Consider the following 25237-nt stretch of genomic DNA (forward strand, 5'->3'; position numbering starts at 1 on the left):
AACCCCATTATAACACAGGCCCTTCTCAGTGATGCACGTCCAGGGCAGTTGAGTGAAAACAAGAAGAAATCTCCATGTGTCTCAGAAGAGCAGAGCAGCAGGCACCGGCATGTCTCAGTGGCATGCTGTCATGAGGGCGTGCAGGGCTGGGGCATTGAGTGATTTCTAATACTAACTGGGTTTTCTCATCAAACAGCGCTATTTCAAATTGACTCCTAGTATTTCTCATTTTGTCTGTCTACTTCCTTCTTGGGGCTTTTGCAAGCAGTGCCGGTAAGTTTAAAACTGTCACCAAACAAACACAGTTATTATACATATTTTACACGCAGGGAAACAAAGACTCAGACGGGTTGCTGGGTCTACAGTATTGCACCTGCCAGGAGCAGCCAAACCACCCTTTGTCTCCCAGACTGGTCCCCAGACTCCATCTGCCTCAACACCCCGCCCCGTCCTCACTTTTTCTGTATACCACCCACACTGGTATTTACTTGACATATTTTCCCAACCACTCCCATGTGTAACTCATTTTCAAAGAAAGTTTGATTTCCCACCACAAGGAGGGTAAAGTGCCCGAATAGCCGCAGTGTTTGTTTGTTTTCGGAGAGGCTCTTGGGCAGCCAGGCTGGTGTCCCAATTCCCTACAGCAGTGAGGGGACCTTAAAGCTTTGGTTCTATTGCCTCCACATCCTACACTTTGGGACCACAGGAATGCATGACCACAGATGTGTGGTGCTGGAAATTAAACCCAGGGCCTTGTCAGGTCAGGCAAGGATTCTACCAAGCTACAGCCGCAGCCTCAGCACGTGGTTTTAAAAGCTATAATAGATCTATGTTATCTAGTTCAAGCCAGATACTGCTTCCTGTGCGTTACACATGTGTTAACAAATTAGCTCCAGGTTAAAGCTTTCTCGCTGATGTCAGCTGAAGGGCGGGTGGAAAGATACTCACTCTCTCCCTTCAGGAGTCAGTGCTACTTCTCACCACAGCCCTGAGCTCTCAGGCTACCGCGCTGGAGTCAAACACTCTGGGTGAAACTTGGGTCTCAGTTCGCCGTACTAGAGTAAAAAACGATGGGATGTCTGGAGAAATTCAATCAGTTTGCCGTGAGCAGAAGCTGGAGTTCATCATGTCCCTCACATCTTGTTATCTTGGGGGTATGCGCTGCAGTTTGATGCAGGCCCTGAGCTGCAGAAGATTGTGTGTTCATTGCAATTATCATTTGAGTGCCTTAGCCAAGGTGCAGCCTTCTGTTCTGTGGTCACCCAATTTGGCCCACAAGAAGGAACTGAAATTACCATAAGAAGCTGTGGTGGCTAAGGGAGCATGGACAAATTAGAGGTTATTCAAATACAGGATATGAGTTGAACTACATTTCAGTGGAGAATTTTCAGTTGGTCCCTTGCTTTTTTTTTTTTTTTTTTTTTTTAGTATGTTAGCTGAGCTTGGTAGGCTCTGGGCTCCTGACTCCTAACTGGTATAGGGAGGCATGTGAGGGATGAGGCTGCCTGCTCCCCCACCTGAGCATCTGAGGACCTTCTTGGAGACATTTGGCACACCGGGAGGGGCAGCTGGACCATAGACATTGCTACATCACTCCACTGTCTACATCATGCGTTGCCTGGTTCCTGGCTCTTCTGGGTCTTACCTACCAGCGTTGCAAGGTAAAGGGTTGGCTACAGACAGTGGTTAAGACTAGAGCTTTCGTAAGCACACTGAGGTCTTGGATGGTTCCACCATTCCTAACAGATGTTTGACTTGCGCTCAGACTTTCAGGGACCTCTGCCGGCAGCTCCCAGCCCCACCAAGGTTTGGGGGCTACTTGGATTATCATATCCTCCTTTTCCTTCTCCTCAGCCCTATGAGGATTGAACCTGGAACCTTTCGCATGCCTGACAAGCTATCCTTGAGCTACATCCCAAGCCTAGTTTTGTTTTTGGGTAAACTAAGGTATACTGAGACCTCCATCCGATCCCTGGGAAGCTTTGCATTCCCAGACCACAGTCAAGCCTGCAGTATATCTAGTAAGCAAAGAGTCTCTGGCAGATGCTCCTCTCTCTGGTCTCTGGTGGTTTCTGAGAGTAGGTAAGGAAGTGTTTGGTGTGGTGCCTGCTCTGAAGAAGCATGGCAGTCTTACTGCCTAGCTACTCTCTTGGCTGCCTCTTGATTTCAGTTTTGCTCAGCCACCACACAGTGGGTTCAGGGGAATGCCTGTGTAGTAGGGTAGTAGAATCAGGGGTTCAACAGCATCCGGCACCATAAAGGAACTCCTGTCATCAGAGTTTCCCAGTATAATGTTGGTTGAAGGGGGTGGGGTTTCCTTTCTCGGATTATCCTGAAATATACCACCCAAATCATAGTGACACGTGTCCCAGCCATGTAGCTGGAGGTTCTGGGTAGGAGAGGGAGAGAGGTCCAGTCCCTCGGCTGCAGATGAGGAGATCTGGGCTTGAGAAAGGGGAGTGGCCTCTCCAAGGAAGCATGTCCTGGGAAAGCAGGGGACCTAAGAGCTTTGCTAGCAGATCTCAGGTCTGAATGCCTCAAGGGGCAGCTTGCCTATCTTTGTGGTTGGGCTGAGCTAGAGTGAAACAGAGGGCCACAAGGGGTGTAGATAACCTGGCTTGCAAACCAAACACCTGCTTTAGCATTCAGCTCTCTTGGCTCAGATCTGCAGTCCTCTCCTCCTGAGCAGGGACTGGTCTAAGTGAGGTCTGCGTGGAGGGAGGGGTCCTCTGGTAACACTCACTCCAAGCAAACTTATGGGTCGCATGTGGATGTTTCTGAGAAAGCACGTGGTGAATATCACTTCTGCAGAGGGTTTGGGGGAGGTGTTCCTCCTTAGCTCTGCCTTTGGCACAAAGCTGAAGGTGTAGATAGAAAGTGAAAGGGGAAAAAAGAGCCACGAGACTCCCTGTTTGTGAGGTAGCTGCCAGGAGATTGCCTGACCCAAGTTCCTAGGAGCAGAGAGCAGAGCAGGCGTCTGGGAGATTACCAGCAGCACGCGAGGGAGCACAGGAGCACAGGGCACAGGAGCACAGGGCACAGCCGCTGCGGTAGGTGTCTCTAAGATCCCCTTTGCAGTCTCTAAAGTTAGGCTGGGATTCTGAGGCTCTGAGGCTGACAACTATTTGCCCAAGGTTTTTCTGCCACGCGGGCCAGAAAAAGCTGAATGGGTGTGCAGGAGGTAGAGGGGCTTCTTGGATCTGGGACAGACTATCCAGGAGCTGGGGGCTGGGAGCTGGGAGCCAGAGCCCGGAGGCTATGTACAGAGCTAACTGTGAAGGCATGTGGCTGGATGGGGGGGGTAGGGGAAAAGTCTTCTAGGAGTGTTCTGGGACTCAAACAAGGTTTGGGGGGGTGGCAGGCATGCACTCTATCTATCCCCAGCATCTATGGAGAGAGAGCACAGGGACCTTGGACCAGGGGCTGCCTTCACTTCACTTGCATAATCTGCACATTGAGACAGACCACCTTTGACTCTGGAGTCTGGGTACAAGGTCCCTCTTGTGAGGACTTGGCACAGAGACGGCATAGGGTACGCTCATTTGCCCATCTAGGGGGAGGGCTGGAGGCATCCGCCTGACCTTGACACAACCTTTAAGGAGAGTTGTGAAGTGCTGAAAGTGAGCAGCAGTGGTCCCCTGGGGACCCAGACACTGAGAACTGGAGCCATTCTGCCTAGATTTGAACGGTATCCTAACGTAACCTCCTCTTCTTCCTGCTTCTTTCTCCACTTCCTACCATTGTTTGGCGCTCCTCACTCCAGGGCGAAGTGTTTCCAAACAAAATAAACCCAACTTCTCAGGCAGATTAAGGAAATGGGATTTTACTCCTCTGTAGCCTGGTGTAGCCAAAGAGTGTCCCCTTCCGATTACAAAACCTACTTTCCCGGAGGCTTAAATGTGGGTGAAGGGGAGCCCCCAGAAATGACCGAACAAGCGTTGGAAATCTGGGAGGCCGTCGATGACCGGTCCCAGGGCCACAGGGTCCTCAGACCCACTCAAGGTCAAGGGTGCCCGATCAGCCCAGGCCCTGTTCTCCAGGACCCTCGTCCAAGGTCTCTGGCAGGCCTGGGTGCTAAGCCAGGCTTCTGTCCTCCTCATGTTCCCTGGGTGCAGAGCCTGGGAACCTGGGTTAAACCACCTCTCCCCAGAGAGTCTCCTGAATTTTAAGGAGAGTATCTATCTATGTGATCTGTGGAAACTGAGTCCAGAGAAGTGGTCTTTATTATCGTTTCTAAAGACATGTTAATATATTCACATATGTTAGTATACTTTATACATATAATCAAATAATATATATATATATATATATATATATATATATATATATATATATATATATATATATACACACACATATATACAGCAAAGAGTCTGAGGGGCAGAGGTTTTATTTTGCTTTGGTGGGAGCTGCATCATTGTTTCCTGGCCATTCAAGGCAATTATAGAAAGTGATTTCATAAAATCTGGTGAAAATATGCAGCATACATTTACCATCAAGCTTATTCATAGTGTTCTGGAACCATTGATACCTCTCTTTCTAGAACTTTCCAGCCTCCAAGATGGAAACTCCGGACACTGTAGTCTCTCCTGGCTCCTGCTGACTTCCACTCTATCCCCTCGTTCCCTGATTCTCACTGCTCTGAGAGTTTTATAAGTGCAGTGGTTCAGTGTCTGGCTCCTGTGTCTGGCTTCCTCTGTAAACACAACTCAGGGCTCATCCCTGCTTCACCCCCAGTCTGAACACAATGGCAAAGAATATTCTAACAGGGAGACCATGTGTTGTGAACCCAGGCACTGTTAGTAGGACTCAGCTTGTTTCAGCCTGTGAACTATTTCTTGTTTTGTTTTTTGTTGTGTTTGTAGTTGTTTGAGTTATAATTTCAAGACTTTGGGGTATCAAGTTCTCTATACCCCAAGCTGGCAATCTCCTGCCTCTGCCTCATCAAAAATGCTGACATTTACAAGTGTGCACCATACCCAGCAGCCTATTTGTAATGTCGCTACCTTTAAATATTGATGTCCAAGAATCTCTTTGGCTACTTGCTTTTGATTTTAAAAAGCTACTTCTAAAAAGAAGGGGAGGAGGAAGAGGAAGAGGGAGGGAAAAGAAAAAAGCCATTTCTTTCCTTTGAACCACAAATGGTTTCAAGTTCACTACCATCTTCTACCTCCACTCTAGAGTGCTGGATTACAGGTGTGAGCCACCATCCCCAGCAGCTGTGAGCCACCATCCCCAGCTAGATTTCTTTTACCTATTTGTTTTTACATTTGATAATGTGTTTGGTTGTGTAGGGTGGGAGGTGGGGGCTCAAACCATGGCATACCTGTGCAGGTCACAGGACATCCTGTGGGAGTCAATTCTCTCTTTCCAGGGTGTGGGTCCTGGAGATCCCCTTTACTGGCTGAGTCATCTCGACCACTCAAGTAGCTGTCTTCTAAAATGAGCATACTTGAGCCACATTTATAACGCCAGCACACAGGAGGCTCACTGAGATCCTTACTTAAACAAACATAAAGACACCCCCCCCAACAACCTTGTATAGTGGCACAGGCCTTTAATCCAGGTCTTGGGTAGCAGAGGCAGGTGAATCTCTGAGAGTTCAAGGCCAGCTTGGTCTATTTAGTGAGTTCTAGACCAGCCAAAATTAAATAGTGAGACCATATCTCAATACTACTGCTAGTACTATTACAACTACAGTAATGAGAAATATCCCAAACAATGAACCACACGCTTTCGTTTCTTCAATATATTAGTATACAGAAGATACTAAGGTAACTCAGTTAGATCTTGTCAGAACAACAACCCAGGCATACCAGGCGACAGAGCTAGAGGAAAGAAAGATGAAGCTGTAGAGAAATCCAGGGACAGGCCACTATATAAAGTCACCAGCCAAAGAGGGCTGCTGAGAAACTTTCAAACAGGAACCCAGAAGAATGGGAGAAATGTCCAACCTGCCTCTGCGGGTTCCAGCTGAGGAAGAGTGTGAGAAACACAACAGAATGTGGGAAACATTGCAGAATCTTAGCTATGGGAGGAGCCTGCTTGTCAAGGGCACAGACGTGTGACCCCGGAAATAAAACTCCGTCTTCTTAAATTCTAACTAGTTTTAATTATGCGTAGGTGTGTGTCCATGTGAGTACAAGCATGTGACTGTAGGTGACTGCAGAAGTCAGAGGCATTTGGTGCTCTGGAGTTTCAGAGAGCTGTGGGTGATCTGATCAGGCCGGTGGAATCCAAACTCCAGCCCTCTGCAAGAGGAGCAAGTGTCCCTAACCACTGAGCCATCTCTTTGGCTCCAGCCTCCCCTGTTCAGCATAAGGAGGGGGCAAGTGTGAGGTGAGGCGCATAGTAGGGTCTTAAATGTGGATCGCTGCCAGGTACAGTCAGTGCATGCACAAGAAGCTGAAGCAAGGGGACAAAGTCCCGGGGCCAGCTGCACAGGGTAACCCTATTGTACAAGCAAAACAAGAGTACCACCGCAAGGAAGCCAAGCCAAACACACACACACACACACACACACACACACACACACTCACACACCAAGGCCTGGGGAACGTAGCTCAGTGATACAACTATGGTCTGGTGCACACAGGATTCTAGATTCCTACCCCCACCACAAGGGGAAAAGATTGGGATTTAGTAACTGTTGTGTTTTATAAAAAGGAAAAGGAAGCCAGGGATATGTTTGGTAGAGGCCAGGTTTGATGAGGTGGAGGGGTGCCTCTGTGGGCCCATGCTGAGGCATCCCTTCCCCCTGAGGTACCAGCCACATGGGTATAGTATAGAATAGAGTTTATTTAGGGTATGGGGAGGGGAGTTGAGGGAGTAGAGTCAGAGAGAGTGGGTGGGGGAGGGAATAGAGGAGGAGAGGTTGGTCATGGGGAGAAAAACTGGCAGAGCGGAAAGAGAGTAAGAGGGAAAGAGTAAGAGAGTAAGAGACTGAGGAGGGGGCAAGCTGCCTCTTTTGTAGTGAGTCAGGCATACCTGGTTATTGCCAGGTAACTATGGGGCGGAGCCTCGGAGAAATACTAACAGTAATTACACCCGGGGAGGGAGAGACGCATATTAAATGACAGGAAAGCAGTGTCAGACTCTCTGGGATGATGCTTTCAGACTTGTCAGGTATCAAAGCCCAGAGAATCCCCTAACCACCAGAAAGCCTCGCACCAGGTGTCAGGTATGTCAGGGCACACATGTAGTCTGGCACTCAGTAGGCTGAGGCAGGAGGATGGCTGTGAATTAGATCAGACTGGTATAGAACCTGACCCTGTCTTTCAAGAAAAAATGAACAGTGAAATGACAAAACTCACAAAAAGTGAGGCTCCTGGGCTCAGCCGCAGATCTCGTGCTAGGTGTGTTACATGTGTGATCCTTGCCAAATTCTCAGCACAAAGGAAGAGACAAGGGGTGCGGGCTGCCTCTGAATTGGGCAAAGACACCAGCAGGTGTCTCCGTAAAAGTAGTTTTTAAGGAGAAACAGGGCAAGCCTGTGTTAGCTGCGTCTTGACTGGATATATTAGTCTGTGGAGTCAAATAATGCACTTTGATTGCTGACCTTGGTAGTCAGCCTCAGGAATGAGTTAGGCATAAGGAAGTAGCTAAATAAGGAAATGGACCTTGGTGGCTCTCTTTAGGAATGCAATCTAGTTTCCACTACAAGCTCCCTGAAAGCAGGGCCTCTCCTAATTCACACCAGGCTTGGGACTGAAGCTTTGGATTCTGCTTTGCTAAATTTCAGCTCTAGAACCCTCTTCTCTCTGCTCAGTATCATCTCAGGTTGCTTTCTAAGAAAAATGTGCTGCGTTTTCTTCCCAAGTCACTGACCAACAGCCTCAGGAATGCGTAGATGCTGGGAAAGGGCTCTTGTTATGGCAAGGTGATGATGCCTCTGCTCCTCTGGCTGCACCTTTTCCTCCTGTCCTAGACCCCAGATGCCTGCCATGTGCCAGTCAGTACCTGTGAAGCCTGCGTTTGTCCCATCTGTGGACCAAGATTTCCCAAGTTGTAGCTCAGTGGGTGTTTCCATTCAGGGCTCAGGGCACAAGTGAAGGAAGCTTAGCTAGAGTAGCCACAATGGTGTCTTTTGTGGGATTTCATATGATTTGCAGGTCATATTCAGGGGGGGGAAATATGCAAAACATTATCAGAGGTGGGACTGTCATGGAGCCCAGCACTGAGCTCAGAGGGAGGTGCTCTGGGGGACAGAGGCAGACCTGGATGGAGAGAGAGCTCAGCTATAGTGAGGTCACCATGTAGATCATAGCCAATCCCCAAGGAGCCTTAGCGCTGACTCTCAACATTGTGTCATGTTAAAGTGAGGAGAGGAGACATTTGTGCCCTATGTAGGCCTCTGCTTGGGTCAGCCACCTCTGGTGTCACAGTTGGGTGAAGCTAAGTTAACCTTAAAGTCTGAATGCTGGGAAAATGAAGAGTGGGGCTGCACACCTGTCAGGGACCTTCCTGGTGCATCTTAGCATGACAGAGGATGTCATGTGACAAGACGGAGTCAGGGTACTGCTCAAGGCGGTTCCTCTTTTGAGAAAGGTGCTAACCCAGCTTGAAGATACCACCCCAGTGACCTCTTCTAACCTAACATTCTCCACCACTGAGTGCCAGCCGGCTAGGGCTAGCACATGAATTCTGGAGAAATGGTGTGGCTTTGGTTATTCTAAGGGAAAACTATTGGGAGCCACATGCTGCTGGTTGACCCATACTGTCCTATAGAGTGGACCAGGATAGAACTCCAGCATCCACACAGGCTGACTGCACCAAGTCAGAGCACATGGGGCTGCACTTGAACTGTTGTGTGAATAGTTGTTGGTGTTTGTTTGTGTGTTTATTTACTATCCATCTATCTATCTATCTATCTATCTATCTATCTATCTATCTATCTATCTATCCATCCATCCATCCATCCATCCATCCATCCATCCATCCATCCATCTATCTATCTATCTATCTATCTATCTATCTATCTATCCATCCATCTATCCATCTATCCATCATCTATCCATCTATCCATCTATCATCTATCTATCAATCATCTATCTATCTATCATCTATCTATTCTGTCTCTCCTCTCTCCTTCTCCCCTCATTTTCTTTCTCTCCTTTTCTTCTTTCCTTCTTTCCTCCCTCCCTTCTTTTTTGTTTGCTTTTCTTTACTTTTTTTTTTTCTTTAGAATATGTGTACATGTATGTTTGTACGTGTAGGAGAGATCAACCTTGCTGTCATTCCTCAGGAGCTATCTACCTTCATTTTTAAGATAGTGTCTCTTGCTGGAATCTTGGTCTTACTGATAAAGCTAGGTAGCTCCAGGGTGGGCCAGTATGCTCCAGGGACCGTCTATCTCTGTCTGCTCAGGGCTGAGACCACAGGCTCTTAACACCATGCCCAGGTTTGTTGTTTTTGTTGTTATTGTTGATGATGATGATGATTCTCTCTCTCTCTCTCTCTCTCTCTCTCTCTCTCTCTCTCTCTCTCTCTCTCTGTGTGTGTGTGTGTGTGTGTGTGTGTGTGTGTGTGTGGTGTCTGTGTGTACACATACACACGAAGATGCAAGAGTAGCATTGTTATACTGACTGATCAGTGAGTTTTGGGGATCTGCCTGTACCCCTGCCCAAGTATTATGAATAAAACACACACAACCTTGTTTGTTATGTGGGTCCCAGGGATCCAAACTCAGGCCTTAGCGTTTCCAAGGCATGTTACTGACTGGACCATCTTATTAGTCTTGGTCTTCTTTAGTTTGTTTGCTTGCTTGCTTGTTTTTGTTTTGTTTTTATTTATTTTTTATTTTTATTTTTAGGGTTGCAACAATACTTAGCAGAAGCTGCAGAGATTTTTTCCTCATTTACTATGTCCATGAATGAGTAGTCTCCTCAGCTGTTACCTTTCAGTCTGCATTAACACCGCCTTAGCACTTGAAATTCACAGTCCAGAGTTTGGGCTCTGTCTGGATGGGACACACCCCATGTGTCTGGACAAGTTGCAGTGATGTGTGCCTATAGAAACAGTGTCTTCCAGAGTGGGTTCACTGCCCTGGAAGCTGTAGCTCTACACTGGTTCATTCCAGCCTCTGGCAGCCTCTGGCAGCCATCAGCCCCCTCTTGCCTTCTCTAAATGATGTGAAGCTGGAAGTATATGAGCTGGGTTGGTGTCTTTCGTGCAGAGTGGGAAGTAGTTCTGTTTGCTTTTGTCTTGCAGTTCTAGAGACCGAACTCAGGGGGCCCCTCAGGTTGAGTGACTGCTCTATACATTCTAACCCTGTTTTTACTTTGTGTTATACAACCCCAGACTGGCCTTGAACCTCAGTCTTCCTGCTGTCACTCAAAGCCAATACAGGATTCTTCCACTGGGCTTGAACCTTAGTTTTGTTGTTGTTGCTTTGTGTGTTTGAGCCAGAGTCTCACTACAATGCCTAGGTTGCCCTCAAATTCAAGATCCTCTTGCTCCGGGTTCTTGAGCTACATGGGATTGCAGACATGTATGATCACACCCAGCTACATGGGATTGCAGACCTGTATGATCACACCAGCTACATGGGATTGCAGACCTGTATGATCACACTCAGCTACATGGGATTGCAGACCTGTATGATCACACCCAGCTACATGGGATTGCAGACCTGTATGATCACACTCAGCTACATGGGATTGCAGACCTGTATGATCGCACTCAGCTACATGGGATTGCAGACCTGTATGATCACACCCAGCTACATGGGATTGCAGACCTGTATGATCACACTCAGCTACATGGGATTGCAGACCTGTATGATCACACCCAGCTACATGGGATTGCAGACCTGTATGATCACACTCAGCTACATGGGATTGCAGACCTGTATGATCACACCCAGCTACATGTGTGTGTTTAAACTGCTGTGAGAAGCCCCCATAGAGAAAAAGGAGTTCTGGGCTCCTCCATGCCCTTTCAGCCAACAACATTTTCTGACTTGTCAAAGGATCTGGAATTCCTGTGAAATGTCACTTGAAAGCCACTGTTCTCCTACAGCCCTCGTGTTTAACAGATGACAGACAGCCCTAGGAAGAGGAGACAGGAAGGGGCTTTCTCAGAGTCACACACCCTGCCAGAGCAGAGTGACTCTTGTATCAATCCCGTGATCCTGGACTGTTGTGAACTTAACTGCCCCCATATCTGGGCTACCCAGGCTTCTTCTGGCCCACTTCCACTGTGGAAAAGCCCTGTGGCTTGCTGCCAGGGACCAAAACCAGATCTATTTTCAGTTTTTCTAATTACTGTGTCTTCCCACAGACTGGCTGCACTGAGCACGGAGCAGCTAGGGAGCTGGGGCAGAAATGGTTGAGGGCACTGTGATATGGAAAACAAGCTTGGTAACAGGCTGAGGACAACCATAAGGCGATTGCATCTCAGATCTCTTAACTACCTCCCCCTAATGAGCTGGGGTGGGAACCCAACATCACACAGCTGCAGTTCTGGTGTTCCTTGAGCCATCCCTGTGTCTCGGGACAGTTGTGGTCCTCAGGATAGCCCCCTCGAAGCTTCAAGCATCTCACTCCTATTGCCCTGTCCCAGTGACCGTATATCCTGAGCCATCTCCTGAAGTAGGCCAAGCCAGAAGGACCTCAGACAGCCTTCAAGGCAAGAGGTGGAAGCCAGGAGCAGAGGCAGCCATAACTATGAGAAGTACTGGCCAGGAGAGGACAGTCAGGAACGGGAGTTATTGTATAGAAACATTGTGATGGTCACATGCACAAACATTGTGTGCACACACACTTGAAAACATTCATTCGCTTGGGAAACAAAACCACTAATATTATGGATCTGATTCAAGCCCCAGTTTTGAAGCCATATTTTAACCCCTCATTCATAAGGCAACCTGGGGCCAAACAAAAGCAGTATTTCCAGATGTTCCAGATGTGAAGCTTCTCATGCACAGGTCTTCCAGTCTTCCTGCTTTCAAAGGAAATGCTCAGACCTCCCATTGTCTTCCAGATTCCAAAATCCCTCAGCACTGCTTTGCATGGTGTGTGTGTGTGTGTGTGTGTGTGTGTGCACATGAGCACACACTGAGAATGGAACCAAAGATCTAGACATGCTAGGCAAGATCACTGCCATTGAGCTACAGCCCAGTCCAGTCTCTCAATATTGCTTACAGGCTTCAGTTCCCCTTCTGTCTCTTGTGATCACCTGAAGCCCCTGAAGGAAGTGAAAGTCTTCACTGAGACTAGCAGTCTCTGCCAGCCTCCTCTGTGCATGTTCCTGAGCTGCCTACTCGGAAGAGACTGAGAGTCACTTCTTCCTTTGTCTGTGGCACTTGCCTCCTGCCCAGGTCTAAGTCTTCATCTCCTTCCATGAGCTGTTGAACCAGGACCTCCCTCCCCAATATTGTATTTTATAAAAAAATGAAAGACCCAAAGGTTATGTTTGAAAGAGCCAGGTATGGTGAAATGAGAGGGGGTGCCTCTGAGGGCCCATGCCGAGGTATCCCTTCCCACCAGCCACATGACAGATATAGTACGAAATAGAGTTTATTTAGGGCATGGGGAGGGGAGTTTGGATGGGGGGGCAGAAATACATAGAGAGAAGAGAATAAGGAGATGGGAGAGTGGGAGAACGGAGTCAGGGAGAGAAGGGGCAGAGAGTAAGAGAGCAAGGAGGGGGTGAACGGCCCTTTTATAGTAAGTCACACATACCTGGCTGTTACCAGGTAATTGTGGGGCAGAGCTTAGAAGGAATGCTAACACCCAGGCTTTGACAACTTACAGGGTGACAAAAACATCAGCTTGTTTAAACATCATTTAAAAGGAACTATACTGGGGCTGGAGAGATGTCTCCGTGTTAATGGTGCTTGTTGCTCTTCCAGAGTATGCACATCACACTCACAACTGCCCACAACTCCAGCTGCAGGGGGTACCACACCCTCTCCTGACACGTGCGGGCATTTTGCTCACATGCACAGATACAAACATTCACATAAAATATCACTATCTTCATATGTTGAAACATAGCAGCAGCTACCACCACCATGGAGCTGCCTGCCGACACTTTGGTTTTTATGCTGTCATTTTGTGGACATCTTGGAACCTTTCAATCTTGAATTCATTTGAGCACTTCAGCTCACAGCATGATCATTAACCCAACTGAAGCAAAAGGAACCCCATAAAACCTAAAACCTCTATTGTTGTGTGTAGCGGGGACAGAAATATCAGAGAATGTTCTCAAGTGGGCGTGGAAGTCTCAGGGAAGGGCATTTTGCAGAGGGCTTTCTAAAAACGCTGCCCATTTATCAAAAAGGTGCCCCTCAATGTACACAGACCTTCTCAGAAGAGGAAACTGTATTGTCACCTGCATTTCTCAAATGGTGGCCACAGGGGCTGTGACCCTGCCGCCATCACCCTAACCTGGCTCTTCGTCTGAGAGACAGGAACATAATTAGCTAAGGGAGGCTTGAAGGTGACACATGTGAAGCTTAACGTCCAGTTTCAGGAACTCAGGCTGTCTGGGAGTTCTGACTAGACGCCATCCTTGTGTGTAGGGAGAGCCTGGTGTGGCTCACAGTTTGAACATCCAGGCCACTGTGTAAGGAAGGCGTGGTGACAGAGGTGTGGTGCAGATGGTCACACTGCGTCTGCACTCAGGAAGCAGAGACAGAGATGAATGCTGGTGCTTAGCTCATACTCAGGAGGGGTCTTCCCACCTTAATCAATGCAATCCAGAAACTCCCTCATAGGCATGGCTACAGGGTGGGGAAGCTCAGTGGGCAGGGTCTTTGCTTATCCTAATATAGCTTGAGCCCCATGGACTCTGGCAGCTAAAGAGGGCATTTCTTCACACGGGGTGAGCAAGGTCATCTCTGCCTCCCATCCCATTTGGAACTTATGGCAGAGGAGAAGGTTTATTTGAGAGACTTGTGAAGCAATCCCAAAGCAAGTGGAAACAGAAAACTTGGCTCTGGAGGCACTGGGAGATCCCAAGCCAAGAGCTGAGGAGATCGGGGCATAGGTGGAAGTGGGTGCATGCTGGTGAGAAGATCAAGTCCTGGAGCGAAGAGACCCTTCTCTGATATCTCCCCAGCATGATGAGTTTTCTTTGACTGGAGATTTCCAGGTCACTGTCACATGGCACAGAGCCACCATTGGCCTTTCAAGGTTCCACAGGGACATTCCCTCCCTGTCCACTGAGTCTAAGGCCTCACAGATGGGACTCAAACTCCTCTCTAGTGTCTAGAGCCCATCCAATGACAGAACTGAGTATATCTCTTCTCCCAGGCCACAGCCTGTGTACCACCATGGAACTGGGGTCTCCAGACGGCAGCTACCTGGAGCTCCTTAACAGCGATGCCGACCCCCTACACCTCTACCACCTCTATGACCAGATGGACCTTGCTGTGGAGGAGGATATCGAACTCAGCTCAGGTGGGCCTTGTTCCCTGGGGCCTCTCCTGGCCTTCTCAGTCCTTCTGCTGGCCCGAGACTGTTAGCGAGCTGGAGAAAAAGCGCTGGCTACCCGTCAGGACCACGGACAGCTCCCGGCCCTTGCTAATTGCACTTTCCCTCAATGGCGACTGTAACCCTCCTCCCAGATACCCAGGCTTCATCCTCCCGGCTTCCCCTTGCAGAGCCAGACATGGACACTATCAACTGTGACCAGTTCAGCCAGCTGTTGCAGGGTATGGAAACGGACGAAGAGACCCGGGAGGCCTATGCCAACATCGGTAAGGAGGCGGTGGAGGCCAGAGAAAGGACCGAGAAGAATTCTTTCTCGCTAATCTCACCAGGTCCTTCCCACCAAAATCACAGCTAGCATCAGAAACTAGGGCTGGAAGGGAGGGAACGCCGAGGAAGAGGAAGAATGGGAAAGACTAAAGGGGCGCAGGTCCCTTCCCTGATGGTTACCAAGTTATTCTCTCTCTCCATTTCTTCATTCCTTTTGCTTGTTAGGTTTGTCTTATTTTGTTTTGGAGACAAAGCCCTTTGTAACCCAGGCTGTCCTGGAACTAGCTATGTATCCCAGACCAATCTCAAAGTCATGGCAATCCTCCAGCCTCAGCCTTCCAAGTGTGGCTCACAAAGCACTATGCCCAGTTCTACGCTCCCATTTCCATTTTGTCTGATCTCCCTTCCCACGAAGCTCACACCGCATATTCTTCCCCAGCACTGAAGCCAGTGAGCTGCTACCCCTGTAGGGCCACACTGCCACCTCAGGGCAGCCGATGAAGTCTGTGATATGAGAGTCTTCTGTCCACAGAGGAGGAAACTGAGGTGGACAGAGAAGTGGTGGATGGATAGCAGATCTGAAATCCCCTGCCAAGGCACTTCCAAGCCCTGGATTAAACACAAGAAATACCTGAAACTGGGCGGTTTGACAAGGCAAGGTCCGCCTCTGGATAGTACTCAGTATTTGTTCTCTTCATTCAGATGAGGAAACAGGAGCCAGAAACATTAAGTAACCAGCCTGAGGGTGAGCAGCAAAGGGAGCTAGGGGAGAATAAAGACAGAATTTGACTCAGCCCAGCATTACGGCTGTGCTTTGCACTACTCTAATAATGACAGACATCTTCATGGGCACATACTTTAATAAGACAGAAAGCACATGGAAGGCAATGTTAGTTTGTTCATTCATTCAAAGTATACGAAATAACCTTTACAGAGACCCTACTGTGCACCAGTCCAGAAGATCCTTGGCCTGAGGCTAGACACACAGCAAGACTTCAGGAAATCCTTTGTTTGGTTGTGTTTTTGGTTTTAAGACAGGATCTCTCTACATAGCCCTGGCTGTCCTAGAACTCTGTAGACCAGGCTGGCCTTTAACTAAGAGACCTGCCTGCCTCTGAGGCGTGTACCACCACACTCCTCCGGAACCCTTTTGACTGACTGCATGCTTCCTCCTCCGGCAGCGGAACTGGATCAGTACGTGTTCCAGGATAACCAGCTGGAGGGCCTGAGCAAGGACCTCTTCAGTAAGTTGGGGGAAGCTGATTAAAGCTCAGCCTTAATTCCTTCCTCACCTGAAGAAATGGCTGACGGCCACGCCTCCTCACAGCAAGGACAGTAGTGATTTGCTGGGGATTCTGTGATTGTGATGTGGGGTCTCTGGTCTTCTCCAAAGCAGAGCATATTGGACTGGAGGAAGGCTTTGGCGAGAACATAGAGGGCCCTGTAGACACAGGACAGAAGCCTCAGAAGAGACGTGAGTGAACCCCTCCCTGGCCCAGCCTGTTCCTTCTCAGACCCAGTTGGTCCTTCCTTCTGTCTGCAGCCTGCTGCTTTCCAGTTGTCTTCATTAAGTCCCATCTGCCTCCCCACCACGTCCCCACGCCATAGCTCCTTTAGGGAGGAAGCACACAGCTCTAGAGCCCCGGAGGATGTGGGATGCTTTGATTCTTGTTCCTCAGTGAATGAGCCCTGCTTCCCTTTGGGTCTCTGAGGAATATCTTGTTAAGCAGTGGGTAAGGCCTCAGGTGGGACTGGGCTGGAATCCTGAATCTGCTCCGTATAGGCTGTTACCTTGACTATGTACCTGCACCCCTCCAAGCCTCCTACCTGCCTCCTGCCTCCTTAGTCTCTTTGGTGGCCATTGGTGCTTTCCCATGCATATTAAGGCATTCCCTGCCTTGTTGACCCTCTAGTTACATTCTGAGAGGCCTGTGTGGCCTGCCCTTCCTCTTCTGTCAGCCTACCCCACTGTTCCTGAAATGCCTTCCTCTCACCCTTCCCATAGTTGGGTCCTTCAAAGCTGTTAGCTCACTTCTTCCAGGAAGCCCTCCCTGACCACACATCCACATAAAGTCACTGTCTTATTTGTGCTTATTTTAATGTATTTATTTTATGTCTATGGATGTTTTGCCTGTTTGTGTGTCTGTGTCCCACATGAGTGTTTGCTGCCTGCAGAGACCGGAAGAGAGCATAAATCCCCAGGGACAAGAGTAACATATTGTTGTGAGCCATCATGTGGGTCCTGGGAATTGAACTCAGGTCTTGTGGGAAAGCAGATGGTGCTTTTAACCACCAAACCATCTTTCTTGTCCTTATATATTTATTAGCCTATGTCAGACAAACATTCTACATTAAACTGCACCCCCAGGCTCTGTATGTTTATTTACTGGTGGGCATGGGAGTCTGGCGTGTAAAGTCCTATAACCAGCCTAAAGTCCTAAGAACAGACAGCAGCAGAGTTTGCACCTACTCCTCTTCCTGGCTTTAGCATCTCTCCCTGAAGGCAGTTTGTGTCCACCACTCTCTTTGAGCTTTGTTGGAATATGCCACTCACTTGCTCCACCCCCACCACACGCACACGAGCGTGCACACACACACACATCACACATCAACATACATATGAACACAACTTACCCATAAACATGGTGCATAGACACAGTAACATATGCATATATATACAATTGCACACTTACACATGCATACACTACTTTACTCTTGGCTTTCTGCAATGGGTGGGAGGGCAGTTCTAAACTGCTGCAGGAGAACACAGGTCTGTCTGCAGACTCCACTCCATCTTCTCCTCTCTCCCTTCTTTACTTCCTCCATTTTTCAGGTTTCTTTCTTTCTATTATTTCGTGTATGGGCACACACACACACATGACAGACACCTTCCTGGGTCAGTTCTCTTCCACCTTTACTTGGTTCTGGGGGCAGGGGGGTTGGCCTTTCCCCTTCTCTCCTTCCCTTCTTCCCTCTCTTCTTTCCCTCCCTGCACCCATGCGTCCTTCCCTTCCTCCCCCTATACTGAGCAAAGGCAAGAGTCCCTCTGTGAGACTACCCCTTGCTTGGATTCCGCAGCTGATACTGGGATCTATTTGGTTTGAGCTGCTCCACCCATTGGTAGATTCATTGCTCCTTCTACCCATCTCTTTTGGGTGCCCTGGCAGTAAATTACAGCCTATGATTCCCTTTGTTTCATGCCCCCACCCAGCATCCTGGCTCTTTCACATCTGACTCAAACTGCAGAAGAAGTATTAAGGCTCTCTGGCAGGCTATGGGAGCATCCTAGGCAGAGCCCAGAGAAGTTGGCTCCAGTAGTTTTGTAGCTCTAATGTCACCTGATCTGTGACTGGCTCTACCCTACTCTCCCCTACCTATCAAGATGCTTTACAGCTAAGACTTGGGCTCCAGCACCCAGAGGCATAGAGGAGAAGTGGGACACAGTTTCTCAATTCCCCAGGCAAGGTCACATAGCCTGCTGGGACCCAAGAAATCTCCACGGCTGGGGACATCCCAACCCAGGGCCACTGACCTCAGGGTTCTCTTTGCAGGCTTCCCAGAAGAGCATGCTATGGACTCAAAGCACAGGAAGCTAGGTGAGATGGGCAGGTGGTTTAGAGGGTCCCATTTAGGAGAACATGGGTTTCCCTCAAATGTAGTACAAGCCAGCATTGAACACCAGGGCTCAGGGTTGGGAGCAGTTCAGAAGCAGAGTATGTGAGTACTGTGAATGAAGCCCTGGTTGGATTCTGTCATCATGGGAGAAGGAGAGAAGGAGGGAGGAAGGAAGGGGTAAGAGAGAAGAGGGAAGAAAAATCCCCACTGTGGGAATTCTATTGCCATTCCTGCCCACTTGTGGTCCCTTCTTGTCTCTGTCAGCCACACTGCTAGGTGCTAGGGACAGCACTACAGGTGAGACAGGCTTGGCTGCTGGTCCTGGAGAAATGAGTGCCCTTTGAGAGGTAGTTGGTCTTCCTCCCCACATCACTAAACAGAAGTACAAAGATGGGTGCTGTGGATGTCCCCCTCACTGCCTCTGTCTTCCGAAGTACCCCCCTCTAGGACCTCACTGAACTATTTGGATCTCCCCGCTGGGCACATCCAGATCTTCACCACTGTGCCCCAGGGACTCTGGCAAATCTCAGGGGCTGGCACAGGGCTCTCCAGTGTCCTAATCTACCACGGTGAGTGTGGGAGCCCAGCATTGAAGCTGACCACCTCTCCTTCCTCCCTAACCCCTGACCTTGTTCTTTCCCTTTGCAGACACTGGCCATTGTGACATAGTACCTGGTCATAAATCCTCTCTCCCAAACCTTTCTCTGTCTTTGCTTCTCCCAAAGAGACAAAGTACAGAACCGTCTCTCAGGTGGTCTGCCTGTGCGGCCGGTCTTGTAGCCTCCTCTGTGAGGTATTTCCTCTCCCCTCAGCTCTCCTTCATTATTTTATTTGTATGTATTTGTGTACACACACATCAGCGTGCATGGCTGCAATGCTTGAAGAAGCCAGAGGCAGCAGATCTGTCTGGAGTGGGAGACACAGGCTGTTGTGAGCAGCCTGCCCTGGAAGCTGGGAGCCAAATCAGGATCACTGGGGAAGTGCGTGCACTTAGACACTGCGCCATCCCTCCTGCCCTTAAAAACAAAACAAAACAAACAAAAACCTCAATTTTATTTTTAAGCTTTGACACTCGTAATACTCATTAATTAGCCAAACAGTAAGAGACTGGAGACTCGACTGTCTCCTCCCCCTTCCGTGCGGGGATGGAGTTTGCTGTGCATCAGGGCACGGCTCTCTCTCTAATCTGGGTTTTCTCACCAGCAATAAGAGATCATTTATCCCAGAGCCAGATCCGAGTGGCCATGGCTTGCAACACTTCATGTTGAATTCCAACATGGAGACAGCTAAATGAACGTTTTTGGTAACAGAAAAAGAGAGTTGTAAGCCAAGGTATCTTGCAAATACATTGGTGTAAACCTCAGCATCACAGCAAAGGGGGCAGGACACCTCAGGACACCTCAGCTGTATCCACACCTGTCTTGTGCTGCATTCTTAGCCTTTGGGTTAGTGGAAATAGCATCTAGTACATTCCAAAAAAAAGGATTTTTACCTTAAGTCTTAAGGATGCTAGCTTAAAAACAGATGTGGGTAATTCATGTTGTGGGATGGGAGCTAAGGACTCCCCAAGTCAATTTGGCTCTGGGCCTGTAGCCTTCCAGTTCTCCACAGGCACAGAAGTCCTAACTAGTCAGTTAACATTTAACACAGAGGTAGTGCTCTCCCCACCCCGGAAGAAAGTCAGTTTACACTCTACAGTTTGATCGAAGTGGAGATGACCCCAGCGCATTTCTGGACCTGTTCCTAATGGTTATGCCCTCCTTATCTTTGGTGTAGCTGAGATGCCCCAGGTCAACCAAGTACTCCCGTCAAGCAGCCTCACCGTCCCCAGTCTCCCCCAGTCCCCAGACCGGCCTGGCTCCACCAGCCCCTTCGCACCATCTGCAGCTGACCTGCCCAGCATGCCTGAACCTGCGCTGACCTCCCGAGTAAATGAGGCGGGTGAGGCCTGGGGCCCTGAAAGAAGGGTTGGAAGCGGCCCCTGAGGAAGGATGTTTCTCAGTCAGAGCTGCCTGAGGAGATGGGCAGGTCACACCCAGGGGTGCATGGCTGATCATGAGGGTGTGTGAGGACTGGAGCAGAGAGTGTAACTGAGGGTATGTCCATCCAAGCAGAACCGGAAGCCACACGCCTCTGTTGATCCTGAGGGTATGAAAGCAAACCCTTCTGAAACTGGAAGCCCAGACTTTACTTACATAGCATGTTTCCGAATTTTGCTTTTCTTTGTTTGGAGACAGGGTCTTGCTATGTAGCCCTAACTGACCTGCAATTCAAATATATGACTATTAGATTGACTGTAAACTTGTGAACATTCTATCTAACCCCTGAGAGCTGGGATTATATTTATTGTAATGTCTGGCTTACCATAATCTTTAAAACATTGGTTTAATTTTTTTGTAAGGATAGCTGGCTAAACTGGAGATGCCAGATAGTCCTGGGCAACCTCCTTGTACCCTGGTCTTGGCGCTCAGGCATACGGTTCTGTCCCCTGCATGCCCAGGTACTCCTCAGACTCTAACCTGACACTTCTCCATCCTCAGAGGACACAACATCCCCCTCCCCATGCCAAGAGGGTCCGGAGACTTCCATCGAGCTTCCAAAATGGCCAGGTGAGTGTCAGTCGGCCCCTCTGTCTGGATACGAAAGTTCGAGAAGCACCTCATTCGTGCAGGGCCTGGTCAGACCCTTGTCGTGGGCTCACGTGCTCTTTCATTCACTGTTTAACCCATTCATCTACCACCCCGTGTTTCACATCTGCCCTTTCCCGAGGCACCGTGGGAACTGACCTTGCATTTGTGAGGGAGAATGTGGGTGAAGGGGGTTAAGTGTGAAGCAATGAAACAATGGAGGATGCCAGGGGTGTCCCCTTACAGTGTGTCCCCAGGCTTTGTCCCAGTGTCACCTCCATTTCAGAGACCTACCTTGAGTCATAGCAGAGCATACAGGTGCTCACTGCCACACAAATGGAGGAGCCGACATTTGAACTCACACATATGGGCTCCCAAGTCTCAACCTTTTGGGTTTTTGGTTTGTTAGTTTTTGTTGTTGCTGCTGACACTTTGTTTGTTTGTTTTGAAACAGACTCTCACTATTTGCCTCACACCCTCAAACTGACTCTGTAACTCAGGCTGGCCTCAAACTAACACCCCTATTGTCTCAGCCTCTTAAGTACTAAGGCTGCAGGTGTACAACGTAGTGCCCACTGCCTCCATCTTCCTCCCTTCCTTCCTCCCTCCCTCCCTCCCTCCTTCCCTCCCTCCTTTGTTTATTTATTTTTTTCTGGTTTTTTTTTTTTCCAACTTGCTATACAGCTGAGGAAAACTTTGAACTTCCAATCTTCCTGCCTCTACCTCCCAAGTCCTGGGAGTACAGGAGTACCACCACGTTCCTGGTTAGGAAACGCAGGGCAACATACACACTAGGCAAGCACTCTGTCAGTAGCTACAACCTCACCAGCCCCACTGTCTTTTTAAAAGGCTTTAAAGTGTGTGTGTGTGTGTGTGTGTGTGTGTGTGTGTGTGTGTGTGTGTGTGTATGTACAACCTGCAGGAGTCAGTTTTCTCCTACTATGAGGTGCCAGGGGTGGAAACCAAATTTGCTGGTTTGTCAGGAAGTGCATTTTGCTACTGAGCCATCTCATCAAACTTCACCCCTGTATTTTTTATTTTAATTTTAACTAGTATATACTCATTGTCAAAATGATGGGTTTGATGGTGCCATGTTCGTACATACATATGTAACATATACATACACACATACATACACACATGTGTTTTGTTCATATCACACACTATCATCTGGTCTTTCATTGCTCTTCTCCAGTAGTCATCTCCCTCCACTAAATACTCTGACTTCTATTTTCATGATCTGCTCTCTCTCTCTCTCTCTCTCTCTCTCTCTCTGTGTGTGTGTGTGTGTGTGTGTGTGTAGGAGTATATTTTCTGGGCTCCACATATGAAAGGAAATGTGATCTATGTCCTTCTGAGCCTGGTTCATCTCACTTAACATGCTGAATCCACAAATAACCAACGCCTCTCCCAAGCCCCAGAGGCATGAGTGGCCTAGCCTAGTGAGTAACTGAATGGTGAGGGCAGGTCCCAGAGGGGCTGGGAAGCATTTTGGTGGCTGATCATGTGCCCTGGGTTTTATCCACAGTAAACATCCTCCATTTCTCAGGGAGAGCGGGGTGGGGGTGGGGGACTTGGCTGAATGAGTGAGCTGGCGGCTTGTGAGCTGTAGATAGAAACATCAGGAGGACAGCTCTGGCCTCTCCTTCCCCAGCCCCTCACTCCACTACAAACTCTGACTCACTCTGGCTTTTGTAGAGTCTGTGGAACGGTTCCAGCACTCCCTACAGGACAAGTACCAGGCACTGCCCGAGAGCCCAAGTGGTCCTCTGGTGGCCATGGAGCTGGTGCGGGCCAGGTTGGAAAGAGGAAGCAACAAGAGTCAGGAGAGGGAGCTGGCCACTCCCAACTGGACAGAGCGCCAGCTGGCCCATGGTGGTCTGGCTGAGGTACTTCACGTTGTCGGTGACTGCAGGCGACCACGAGAGACACAGGTGGTCGCTGTGCTGGGCAAGGCCGGCCAGGGCAAGAGCCACTGGGCCAGGACAGTGAGTCACACCTGGGCACGTGGCCAGTTGCCACAATATGACTTTGTCTTCTATATCCCCTGTCATTGCTTGGATCGTCCTGGGGACACCTACCACCTGCGGGATCTGCTCTGTTCCCCAAACCTGCAGCCACTGGCCATGGACGACGAGGTCTTTGATTATATTGTGAAGCAGCCGGACCGTGTTCTGCTCATTCTAGATGCTTTTGAGGAGCTAGAGGCCCAAGATGGCCTCCTGCATGGACCCTGTGGACCTCAGTCCCCAGAGCCCTGCTCCCTCCGGGGACTGCTGGCGGGGCTCTTTCAGCGGAAGCTGCTGCGAGGCTGCACCTTGCTCCTCACAGCCCGGCCCCGGGGCCGCCTGGCTCAGAGCCTGAGCAAGGCGGATGCCATCTTTGAGGTGCCCAGCTTCTCCATTAAACAGGCCCAGACTTACATGAGGCACTACTTTGAGAACTCAGGAACCGCAGGGAACCAAGACAAGGCCCTGGGCCTCCTGGAGGGCCAGCCTTTTCTCCTCACCCTTTGTCACAGCCCTGTTCTGTGCAATGCCGTGTGTCAGCTCTCCAAGGCCCTGCTGGATCAGGGCACAGAGGCCCGGCTACCTTGTACACTTACAGGGCTGTATGTCGGCCTGCTGGTCCCTGCAGCTCAGAACAGTCCTCCTGGAGCCTTAGCTGAACTGGCCAGGCTGGCCTGGGAGCTGGGGAGAAGACACCAAAGCACCTTGCAAGAAACTGAGTTTCCATCAGTGGAGGTGAAAACCTGGGCAGTGGCCCAAGGTTTGATGCAGCAGACCCTGGGGACCACAGAGGCCCAGCTGGCCTTCTCCAGTTTTCTACTACAATGTTTCTTGGGTGCCGTGTGGTTGGCACAGTGCAATGAAATCAAAGACAAGGAGCTGCCACAGTACCTGGCCTTGACCCCAAGGAAGAAGAGACCCTATGACAACTGGCTAGAGGGTGTGCCACGATTTCTGGCTGGACTGGTTTTTCAGCCTCGAGCCCACTGCCTGGGAGCTCTGGTGGGTCCTGCAGTGGCAGACAGGAAGCGGAAGGTTCTTACCAGGTACCTAAAGCGCTTGAAGCTGGGGACACTTCGGGCCGGGAGGTTGCTGGAGCTGCTACACTGTGCCCACGAAACACAGGAACCTAGTATTTGGAAGCATGTTGCACACCAGCTCCCTGGGCACCTTTCCTTCCTGGGCACCCGGCTCACACCCCCAGATGTGTATATGCTGGGCAGAGCCTTGGAGACGGCCAGCCAGGACTTCTCCTTGGACCTTCGTCAGACTGGCATTGAGCCCTCTGGACTGGGCAACCTCGTGGGACTCAGCTGTGTCACCAGTTTCAGGTGTGGGCAGGGCACAGGGCAGGCGTGGACTGTGACTCTAGGGACCCTTATTCCATGGGTACAGCATTAGATAGTTCAGAATAGCCCCCTCCAATAATAAAATGACAATACTGCAGGTCAGAGATAGGCAACTATTGCTATTAGCCATGAAGTTTGTGGGGGGAGGGTGAGTTCTTCTAACCAATATTTGAACACCTGCCATGTGCCAGGAACACATCTAGAATCTCAGCCAAGCCTAAATTCAGATTGGTTTCATCCTTCGGTCACCAGCATGTGTCACCATTCTCTCAGGCTCAGAGACACACACCCTTAGCTTCTCTGCCTCTGGTGTTTTCTGTTTCTCTGCTCTTTGAATTCAGGCAGCAGAGGAATTGTCCCAGAATGAATCTGGTCAGATGCCAGGGCTGCTTGCAGCCCTCCAAGGACTTCCTGCACCTCTCAAGGTGGGGTCCAAGTTCTTTCGTTCGGCTCAGTCAAGTACATTTTTGCAGTATGCTTGAGCACCTCAGGGTAATCTCCAGAAAACTTCTTCCCACATCCCTGGTAAATCCATTTTACTCAAGTTAGAAGGCCGACCTGCTGCAGTCGTACCCAGAATTTAGCACTGAGCTTCCTGGCAGCCGGAGTAAAAAGTGTCCCTTTTCAAGTAAGGGTTGATGTGGTCGTGGAAGGAGGAGATCAGGCTAAAACAAGGATCTCAGGAGATGGGAGGTCACTTTGTAGAGCCCCACTCCTTGTGATCTCACCTTGGGGCTGCACCTGAGTCTGAGGCCTTCCCTCCACAGGGCCTCCTTGAGTGACACAATGGCATTATGGGAGTCCCTACAGCATCAGGGAGAAACCCAGCTGCTCCAGGCGGCAGAGGAGAAGCTCACCATTGAGCCATTTAAGGCCAAGTCCCCAAAGGATGTGGAAGAGCTGGACAGCCTCGTGCAGACCCAGAGGTGAGG

At 49.5% G+C, this 25237-nt stretch overlaps 1 protein-coding gene across 1 annotated transcript in view; it reads left to right on the forward strand.

Moving 5' to 3' along the window:
- Positions 1-25237, forward strand: part of CIITA (class II major histocompatibility complex transactivator) — a gene marked incomplete at its 5' end in the record, with an annotated part of 43121 nt that overhangs the window by 5030 nt on the left and 12854 nt on the right. Inside the window, 10 exons of the mRNA XM_080942115.1 lie at positions 14259-14405; positions 14609-14704; positions 15887-15949; positions 16099-16179; positions 18257-18301; positions 18755-18889; positions 20097-20261; positions 20861-20929; positions 22646-24287; positions 25073-25231. Of these exons, the coding sequence (XP_080798241.1) occupies positions 14259-14405; positions 14609-14704; positions 15887-15949; positions 16099-16179; positions 18257-18301; positions 18755-18889; positions 20097-20261; positions 20861-20929; positions 22646-24287; positions 25073-25231 (2602 nt within the window). The remainder of the gene's footprint in view (positions 1-14258; positions 14406-14608; positions 14705-15886; positions 15950-16098; positions 16180-18256; positions 18302-18754; positions 18890-20096; positions 20262-20860; positions 20930-22645; positions 24288-25072; positions 25232-25237) is intronic.

Source organism: Micromys minutus, assembly GCF_963924665.1.
Source record: "Micromys minutus genome assembly, chromosome: 31".
Taxonomy (NCBI): Eukaryota; Metazoa; Chordata; class Mammalia; order Rodentia; family Muridae; genus Micromys; species Micromys minutus.